Source organism: Cajanus cajan, chromosome 9 (assembly GCF_000230855.2).
Source record: "Cajanus cajan strain Asha chromosome 9, NIPB_CcT2T_4, whole genome shotgun sequence".
NCBI classification, from domain to species: Eukaryota; Viridiplantae; Streptophyta; class Magnoliopsida; order Fabales; family Fabaceae; genus Cajanus; species Cajanus cajan.
The window spans coordinates 12530902-12541702 of record NC_138525.1 but is presented as its reverse complement, the minus strand read 5'-3'; the positions used below and the strand labels follow the sequence as shown (position 1 = coordinate 12541702).

The window sequence follows — 10801 nt, the reverse complement described above, 5'->3', positions numbered from 1 at the left end:
TCTTTATTTTGAAAAGAAAAAAAAGGAATTATATTATTTTTTAATTAGTAAAATATTTAATTTATATATAAAAAAATTAATTTGGTATTCCCAAATTTTTTATCCAAGTTCCGCCACTGCCCATCCCAATAATCATGTTTAAAAATAATACCCATACTCAACCTCATACTCATGTGAATAGTAATTTTAATTCGCATTCTCGTACCCGCTAAATACCTGTGTACCTATACCCGCACCTTTGACCCACATTTTATTTATGTATAAAGTAAATAAATCAATAAAGAGATAACATTTCACACAAGCAAACATAATATTAATTTGTCAGGATTTTAACATTACAAAAATATAATATAACAATTATTATAAATAAAGATTACAAAACATTCAATTCTTATAAATAATTTTTTTTAAAAATTAACAGAATATACGTTGTAATATTTTTTTAATTAATTTTATGATTATTATTATTATTATTATCATCTTTTATTTAAATAATTATTGTTTATTTATTCAAATTAAAAAAATACCCTTTAATAGTTCTTACATTATTATTAATATTCATTTTTTCATATTTTTATATGATTATTATAGATTTTTTATTTGCAATAATTTTAAAATATTTAAAATATAAAATATATTTTTATATTTTAAAAAATATTTTTTAAAATGACGTTTATAATCCATGATAAATTTAGGATTGTAGCATAGTTAATTGTAATGTCAAATGATGACAAAAAAAAAAAAAAAACACAAGCATTTATTTTTAGATGAATTTCAGATGTAAAATATTTTTCTCAACAATGATATTTTTGAAAGGGTCAACAAAATTACTTGAGAGAGGATGAAGAAAATTTTAGTGGGAGAGGATTCAAACTTCACTTTTTTTTTATAATTATGTTATGTATTCTTTTCATTTTTTATTCATAATTATTTTATATTATTTCTTTTTTCTTTTTTTAATGATTTATTAATTTTTTTTATCTTTAATAATTAACATATATTTATTGAACAATGTATTTATTTATTTTTTAATATACTTATTTCTTTTTTAACTACTTAAAAAGTATAATAGAAAAATAAGTTATAAATATTTAAAAAAATTAAAATATTAATTATTTTCTTAATTTTTTGTAATAACCTATGTAAAAAAAAAACGGAAAGAGTAATATTTATTATGATAAATATTAATAAAATTATAGAAACAAGGTAATTAAACTTTTTGTAATTATTCTAAAAACCTTGGCTCCTGCTATAAATTTAGTCAAAGAAATACGAACAACCAAGTTATCCTGTCCCTTCACTATATAAAATTACTAATATACTACATAAAAAGAGAGTAATCTTGTAATTAATTATGAGAAAAATGGGATTGAAGGCCACGCAGATGCTGTTCATGATTGTGTTAGTGAGGATAGGATTAGGAAGTGATGAAGCAGATCATGACCTAGCCATGGATGGCTGCAGAAGCAGTTGTGGGAAAGTTTCAGTTCCATATCCATTTGGCATAGGCAACTCATCCTTCACCGGCGACAGGTGTTTCTTGGCACCAGAATTGGAGCTTAGATGCATCGACGCTGACTCTTTGTACCGCGGTCACGGTAACGTCCAAATTCTGAACATAACCCTCCAAGGTAAAATGGACATGCTTGCAGCCGTTTCTCATGTTTGCATAGACAAATCCGAAGGAAGGGAAGCAACATGGGGTGAGGAATGGACTCTCAGCACTCCGGCTTTCGCAATTTCCAGCGAGGACAACAAGTTCGTGAGTGTAGGGTGCGACACTTATGGCTATCTCAACAGTTACGTCAATGGAACCAAATCCTCAACGGGGTGCTTGACAAGATGTGACAGCAAAGAGAGCATGCAAAGCATGCAGAGTCATGGAAACTGCACGGGAATAGGGTGTTGCCAGGTGAATATACCTCCTGGAATGAAGAACATTAGCATACAAGCCTTCAGCTTCTACAATTTCAATTCCTCCTTCGGCTTCAACAACTGCAGCACTTCCTTTGTTGTCAAAAACGGCAGCTATACTTTCTCCTTGGATCATCTAAACCACATCCCCTTCAACGAGGCACCCTTTGTCGTTGATTGGACTGTTGGAAACGACACGTGTCGAAATTCCGAGGGTACAACCGACAACTATGCGTGCAAGAATAATAGCTATTGTGAGGACTCCAACACTGGATATGGTTACCGATGCAAATGTAGAGCAGGCTTCGAAGGAAACCCGTACCTTCCCCAAGGTTGCCGAGGTAATTAATTATGATAAACATTAACCTTTGTTTGTATAGCTTGCTCTATCCATTAATATTTGCAGGAACCATAGCTACTGAGACGACACACATGGTCACCGATAATGATGTTATTTTTTATTTGGTACTTGCAGACATTGATGAATGCTTGAAAGGTACACATACATGCATAAATGTTAAAAATTGTCACAACACCATCGGAAACTACACATGTTCTTGTCGTAAGTGGCAATCTGGAAATGGAAAGGAACGAGACTGCCGCATACATACCATGGTTGTTGTTGGTAAGCAATTAAGCATATCCAATTTATATAATTTTTCTTTTGTTAGATCTTTAATTAGTTGAACTCTTACTTTTCTTGCATGAATATCACTGATTGAAAAAAAACAAAAAAAACATTATGTTGTGTTTTCACGAAAATTTTTAGAAATTTCAAGAATTTTAAATTTTTAAAATTTTAACTTCTTTGATTATAATTGCTATCAATTTTTAAATATTTTGTTTGCATAAATTAATTTAAATTTCTTAAATTTTAAATTCTTAATTTGAATATGATAATTTAATTCTTACTATGGGTAAAATTGATTTTAAATATATATATATATGTATATATATATATATTGAAATTTTAACACTAAATTTTATAAAAATAAATATTAACCAATTTTAAATATTTCATAATTTTAAAAATTAATTTTAGATCATATTTAATAATTTAAAAAATAATTTCGAATATTTAATAATTAAAAATTATTATTGATATCTTTTGTGTCAACTTTGAAAGAGAGGTGAGGGAGGTAAGAGAAAGGAAAAAAAAAAAGGAGAGGAGACATAATAGAAGATAGAGATGATGAGAAAAGAGAAATAGGAGAGAGATCCTAGACAAAAAATAGATAGGAGTAAGAAGAGACATAAAAGATAGAGAGGGAGAATAAAAAATAGAAATAGGGAGAGTAAACAAAATAAGAGAGAAAAGGAAGAGAAAGGAGGGAGAAAGAAAATAGAGTATGAGAGAAGGAAGAGAAAGAGTTAAAAGGAAACACAAGACATAAGGGAGAGAGAATAAAGTGATAAAAAGCTATATTGGTGAAATAAGAAAAAAAAATATGAAAAATTTTAAATTATTATTTTTTGGAAAGAATTTTAAATTATATTAAATTTTAAATTTTTTGTAAAATTTTCATTCAAATAAAATATTTCATCCTAAAACATTTAAAATTTTTTTTAAAAAAAATAATAATAAATTACTCCATTTAAGTTGTGTTCAACATTTTATGAATGCAGGAGCAGCAGTTGGATTTGTTATTCTATTTGTGGGGACTGTCATGTTGTACTTAATACACCAAAAAAGGAAACTCAGCAAACTAAAAGAGAAATTCTTTCGGCAAAATGGCGGATTGATTTTGCTACAAAAGCTCTCTAGAAGAGAAGATACTTCCCAAATTGCTCAAATTTTCACAGAAGAACAACTAAAGAAGGCCACCAACAACTTTGATGAGACCTCAATCATTGGCAGAGGAGGTTTTGGTACAGTTTTCAAAGGATTTCTAGTAGATAACAGAATTGTAGCTATCAAGAAGTCCAAAATACTTGATGAGAGTCAAAAGGAACAATTCATTAACGAAGTGATTATTTTGTCCCAAATCAATCATAGAAATGTGGTCAAACTTTTGGGATGTTGTTTAGAGACAGAAGTGCCTTTATTGGTGTACGAATTTGTTGAAAATGGTACCCTTTATGATTTTATACACACTGAAGGAAAAGTAAATAATGAAATTTGGAAAACACGTGTAAGGATAGCTGCAGAGGTAGCTGGATCTCTATCATACCTACACTCTGCAACCTCAGTACCCATTATTCATAGAGATGTCAAGACTACTAACATCCTCTTAGATAACACTTACACTGCCAAAGTGTCTGATTTTGGAGCTTCAAGGTTGGTTCCACTTGGTCAAACTGAAATAGCTACAATGGTGCAAGGAACTTTTGGTTATCTAGATCCCGAGTACATGCTTACAAGCCAACTAACTGAGAAAAGTGATGTGTATAGTTTTGGAGTAGTGCTTGTAGAGCTGCTAACAGGAGAGAATCCTCATTCTTTTGGCAAACTAGAAGAGAAGAAAACTCTTGCAAATCACTTTCTTTCTTGCTTTAAGGGGGATTGCTTATTTGATGTTCTTCAAGTTGGCATTGTGAATGAAGAAAATAAAAAGGAGGTCATGGATGTTGCTATTCTTGCTGCAAATTGCTTGAGACTCAATGGGGAGGAGAGGCCTAGCATGAAGGAAGTGGCAATGGAGTTGGAGAGAATAAGGCTAAAGGAGAAACATCCATGGATTAATACCGACCAAAATCTAGAGGAGACCCAACACTTGCTTCATGAAACATCATCTAACACTTATGAGCCTAGTAATAGTAGCAACCATCAATATTCTGGGTACGACAGCATCAAGGGTCGTGTACTAGTTGCTTTGGATGATGGAAGATGATTATGACACGGAAACATATATCAAAACTCAGTTACAACCTTTTGTAGTCGTTATAAAAAGTCCTATATTAATTAGTTATTGTCATGAGTGTTATTGGTGTGTTTTATTATGTTTTCATATATGTTTATGAAGAGAGGTTAAAGTCCTTAGTTATAAAGAAGTTGCCTAGGGATTCAAACTTCAATCAAGATGGGTTGGTTGATGATCTGTTACTTATGTATATGTGCAATGTGATAGTGTATAATTAACATATATTTTAATAAATTGTATTGAACTTATTTGATATTTAGAAGTGTCTTAAATTAATGAATTGGTTGAAATTTATTTTAGTTAATTATTTTGATTTTAATTCTAATTAATTTCTAGTTAATTTTCATAATTTTTATCCACTTTGACATGTTATCTTAAGCATGTCATATCTTGAGATCTTGAATTCATAATTGAACATTTTTAGTGTCCTGTGAAAAGCTAAGACAGAACTCTACATTTTTTTTGTTGAGAGTTTTACCCAATTCAAATCTTTAAAGGTCCAAAAATACACCTCATTAATATTACCCATCCGCACTTTATTTTAGATTTACTTTAAAATCTTATTGTATTAGTAGTCCAAAAGTTCACAAGTGTAAGGAGCACACTTACGACTATCTCAACAATTATCACAACGAAACCCAATCCACAATGGGGTGCTTGACAAGATGTGTGGCAACAAAGAGAGCATGCAAAGCATGCAGAATGGTCGAAACTGGACGAGGATAAGATATATAGGGTGTTGCTGTTAGGTCCAGAGTAGGCTTAATAGTTACTCACAGCTAAAATAAGAGATGAGTAAAAAAGAGACAAGGGAGAAAATAACCACAGTAAAAATATTATTTACTGAAAGGGAGGAAATTACAACACTTCTCTCTCTATAACTTACTCCTTTGAATTAGGAGACTACTACTACCGAGAACAGATCTCAAGGTGTATAAGAGAGGAAGAGAGAAGAGAAGAAGATTTGGGATGAAAATTATGATTTTCAGCTTCCCTATTTATAGGAAAGTCCCAATGGCATTTTCGTAATTTCTCCTAAACTTTTAATATTATTTTATTATGTGGGACCCGCTTTTTAATTAAAAAACCACCGAAAGTTTTTCCTTTCGGTGCAGCTGTACCCAACATTTCTCCCACTTGAAGATTATGATTAAGTTAATCATATCTTCACACCATTGATACTTCATGTTGCTTATGTTTCCAATAGGCCAAATAAGGATTGACACCATGTAAACTTGTCAGTGTTGACAGGTTTTGTCATTACGTCTGCTATGTTGTCTTTTGTATGGATCTTCTGCATATCCACTTTTCCTTCTTCTACTACTTCACGAACAAAGTGATATTGAATTCCTATGTGCTTTGTCCTGGAATGAAAGGCTGGATTCCTTGCAATGTGCAAGGCACTCTGACTGTCACAATACACAGTAATTTTCTCCTGCTTGTGCCCGAGTTCTTCCAGTAACCTTTGAATCCAAATTGCTTCCTTGCATGCTTGCGTAGCTGCCATGTATTCAGCTTCTGTAGTAGATAGAGCTACAACAGTCTGTAACTTAGACAACCAGCTCACTGCTCCTCCAGCAAGTGTAAACACATAACCAGTAGTAGATTTTCGTTTATCCAGATCTCCTGCAAAATCTGAATCAACATAGCCTCTGACAACAAACTCCGATCCTTCAAAACATAATGCAACATCTGAGGTTCCTTTGATATATCTAAGGATCCTCTTTACAATACTCCAATGCTCTCTACCAGGATCTGCCATAAACCTACTGACCGCTCCCACTGCTTGTGCAATGTCTGGTCTCGTACAAATCATGGCATACATAAGGCTTCCCACCGCTGATGCATACGGCACTCGAGACATTTCCATCCTCTCTGCTTCATTGCTAGGACTCATACTTGAGGATAATTTGTAATTGACAGGAAGTGGGGTAGTAATTGGCTTACAGTCTTGCATGTTGAAGCGCCGCAAGACTTTCAATAAATAATTCTTCTGAGAAAGCCAAATCCTCCTGTTTTTTCTGTCTCGGTGAATTTGCATCCCTAAAATCTTGTTTGCTGGTCCCAAGTCCTTCATATCAAACTCCCTAGCCAATTGTGCCTTTAATTCTTGGATCTGATCTTTGTTGGGGCCTACCACCAACATGTCATCCACATACAACAGCAAGATGATGAAATCATTGTCATCAAACCTATTGTAGTACGTACAATGGTCTGAACTCAGTCTGTTGTAACCAAGGCTAATAATGAAGGAATCAAATCTCTTATACCAACACCTTGGCGCCTGCTTTAAACCGTACAGAGATTTGGTCAACCTACAAACCAAGTTTTCTTTTCCTTGTTCTTTAAAGCCTTCTGGTTGGAGCATATATATTTCTTCTTGGAGTTCCCCATGAAGAAAAGCAGTCTTTACATCAAGTTGCTCAAGATGTAAATTAAATGCAGCACACATAGCCAGAACAACTCTGATTGTGGTTAATCGAACAACTGGCGAGAATATCTCGTTAAAATCAATGCCCTCTTTCTGAGCATATCCCTTAACCACCAATCTTGCACGATATCTCTCCACTTGATCATTGCCATCACGTTTGATCTTATAGACCCATTTGCAACCAATGGCTTTTCGACCTTTTGGAAGATCAACAAGTTCCCATGTTTTATTTCTATGTAAGGCCTCTATTTCTTCATGCATTGCTGCCATCCACTGAGAAACATCAGAACTCCTCAACGCCTCTTGAAAGGTTGATGGTTCTCCTTCTTCAGTTAAGAGACAGTACGCATCATGACTTGCCATAACATAGTCTGAATGCCAAGATGGTCTCCTTCTCTCACGTCTTATTTGTTGAACTTCTTCATCATTGGCTTCATCTGGTTCTTGTTCCTCATGCTCTTGTTCTGCTTCAGAGGTGTCATCCTTTTTAGACTTTCCTCCTATCTCCACTATACTGGTGTCTTTGATAGTGCTGTCATTCTCCTGCTCCTTTTGCAGTTCAGTTTCTGCAAAGACTACATCCCTGCTGACAACAACCTTGTGGGCAGTGGGATCCCACAAGCGATACCCCTTAACATTGTCAGCATAACCCAAGAATATACATTTCCTGGATTTTGGGTCCAGCTTTGTTCTTTCTTGGGAGTTGTACATCACGTACACCGGACATCCAAACACATGTAATGAAGAATAATTTGATGGTTTTCCATTCCACATCTCCATTGGTGTCTTCAAACCAATTGCTGTTGATGGTGAGCGATTGATCAAATAACAAGCAGTTTTGACTGCTTCTGCCCAGAAAGACTTGGCTAATCCTGCAGTTCTCAACATAGCTCTTGTCCTTTCTAGAAGAGTTCGATTCATCCACTCTGCTACCCCATTCTGCTGAGGTGTATGAGCAACTGTAAATTGCCTCTTGATACCCTCTTGCTTGCAGAATGCCAGAAAATCACCATCTATATATTCTCCTCCATTGTCTGTCCTTAAGCACTTAATCCTTTTTCCAGTATCAAGTTCCACCTGTGCTTTAAATTCCTTGAATACTGGGAACACATCTGACTTCTTTTTGATTGGGTACACCCACAATCTCCGGGAATAATCATCAATAAATGATACAAAATATTTTGCTCCTCCCATGGAAATTTCTGGTGATTCCCAAACATCAGAATGGATCAAGTCAAGTATGTGTTTGCTCCTTGTAGTTACTTTGGCAAATTGTAATCTATGTTGCTTGCTTGTCACACAGTGCTCACAAAATGGTAAGGTTACCATTTTAAGCCCTGACAAGAGATTACGTTCCGCAAGAATTTTCAGGCCTCGCTCTGACATATGTCCTAGTCTACGATGCCACATCATCGTTGCCTCTTCTTGACTTATTGCTGCAACTGATGCATCTGCTTCTTGCAACGTTTCTCCCAAAAGCAAGTATAGATTTGATGTGATCTTCTCAGCTTTCATCACCACCAAATTGCCTTTAACTACCTTTAAGATTCCACCTTCAACGTGGATCTTGCACTTGAGATCATCTAGTTGCCCAATGGACAATAGATTCTTTTTCAAGCCCTTCACATGTCGTACCCCTTGAATTGTACGAACAGTACCATCATACATTTTTAATTTGATAGTACCAACTCCAGCAATTTCCAAAGCATGATCATTTCCCATAAATACGGATCCTCCTGAGATTGATTCATAAGTGCAAAACCAATCTCTATTTGGAGTCATGTGCCAGGTTGCACCTGAATCCAATATCCAACATTCATGGAGTTGTTTTTCGCCTCTGGAACTTATTGCTTCACTGTACAAGATTTCTCCATCTTCTTGGGTACTAGCAACACAACCTTGAGAGGTTGACGCTTCAGAATTCTTCCCTCCTCCACTCTTCTTGTGCCAACAATCTTTCTTCATGTGCCCTCTCATGCCACAATTATAGCATTTGAGGTTCTTCCTTCCTCGAGATTTTGATCTACCATGATTTTGACTCCCACTGGAGCCACGTTCCATTGATCTTCCGCTCATCATCGTCAAATGCTTCTGCTTGCTTTGAACTTTCCAGTCTGTCTTCCTTATTCTTTCGCCTGGACTCTTCTTCAAGAATAGCTCCGGCAACATCCTCAAAGGATAGACGACCAACAACATTATTGTTTGTTATGTTGATGATGAGTTGATCATATGAATCTGGTAAACTCTGAAGTAGAAGCTCCGCACGTTCATTTTCCACTATGTTGAAATCAGCTGTTGAAAGCTGAGCAAATAGCGTATTCAGATTGTTGATGTGGTCCGTCACTGCTGTGGACTCACTCATTTGAAGAGTGTAGAGTTTCCTCTTTAAGAATATTCTGGTGTGAAGTGACTTGACCTCGTATAATTTTACGAGCGTGTCCCAAATCTCCTTTGCAGTTGTCTTCTCTGCTATGCTCGACAAAACTGAATCAGCCATTGCTAAGTGCAAATTGGCAACAGCATTGTCATCCATTTCTCTCCACTTTTCATCAGTAATATCTGATGGCCTGCCTTCAATTGCTTTAAGACAGTTGTCTTTTCTCAAAATTGCTCTTATCTTCAATTTCCACAGGGAAAAATTGTTCCCGTTGAACTTCTCTATCTCAAACTTTGCTGCCATAATTTCTTCTATTAAACCAACTTAAGTAACTTCCACTAGAATAGTACCGCCTACTGGAACAATGATAAAATCCAGTAACAAGAATAATTCTTTTCTGATGTGACTGATCAGACAATACTGCAGCCACAGAGCATACTAAGAAATTTTCTCCGACACTATACCAATGTACACCACAGCGGAATAATAAACAACCTAGTGGCTCTGATACCACTGTTAGGTCCAGAGTAGGCTTAATAGTTACTCACAGCTAAAATAAGAGATGAGTAAAAAAGAGACAAGGGAGAAAATAACCACAGTAAAAATATTATTTACTGAAAGGGAGGAAATTACAACACTTCTCTCTCTATAACTTACTCCTTTGAATTAGGAGACTACTACTACCGAGAACAGATCTCAAGGTGTATAAGAGAGGAAGAGAGAAGAGAAGAAGATTTGGGATGAAAATTATGATTTTCAGCTTCCCTATTTATAGGAAAGTCCCAATGGCATTTTCGTAATTTCTCCTAAACTTTTAATATTATTTTATTATGTGGGACCCGCTTTTTAATTAAAAAACCACCGAAAGTTTTTCCTTTCGGTGCAGCTGTACCCAACAGTTGCCAGGTGAATATACCTCCTGGAATGAAGAACATTAATTAGCATACGAGCATTCAACTTTTTCCAATTTTGATTCCTCTTACAACTTCGGCAACTGCAGCTATTCCTTTGTTGTCAAAAATGACAACTATATTTTATCACTGGATCATCTAAACCACCTCCCATTCAAAAAGGGACCCTTTGTCATTGTTGGACTATTGGAAACAATACATGTCAAAATTCCAAGGGTATAACCAACTATCCGAGCAAGAATAATAGCTATTCGGCTTTTTGGCCCATATAAATTAAAAAAAAATTCAAAACACCACAAATAAATAA

The 10801-nt window shown here is 34.8% G+C and overlaps 1 protein-coding gene across 1 annotated transcript; it reads left to right on the top strand.

Moving 5' to 3' along the window:
- The first annotated feature begins 1274 nt into the window (after positions 1–1274).
- On the top strand, positions 1275–5053 carry LOC109807273 (putative wall-associated receptor kinase-like 16). The gene is made up of 3 exons (XM_020369793.3): positions 1275–2255; positions 2390–2539; positions 3541–5053. Exons 1-3 carry the CDS (start codon positions 1355–1357, stop codon positions 4743–4745), a joined length of 2256 nt encoding a protein of 751 aa, XP_020225382.2. The 5' UTR covers positions 1275–1354; the 3' UTR covers positions 4746–5053.
- Positions 5054–10801: the final 5748 nt, after the last annotated feature.

Bases quoted from the DNA above. Each gene is read 5' to 3' on its own strand.
- LOC109807273 (XM_020369793.3), top strand. From the start codon at position 1,355: ATGAGAAAAATGGGATTGAAGGCCACGCAGATGCTGTTCATGATTGTG. The intron at 2,256-2,389 runs GTAATTAATTAT...TGGTACTTGCAG, and splicing joins CCTTCCCCAAGGTTGCCGAG to ACATTGATGAATGCTTGAAA. The intron at 2,540-3,540 runs GTAAGCAATTAA...TTATGAATGCAG, and splicing joins ACATACCATGGTTGTTGTTG to GAGCAGCAGTTGGATTTGTT.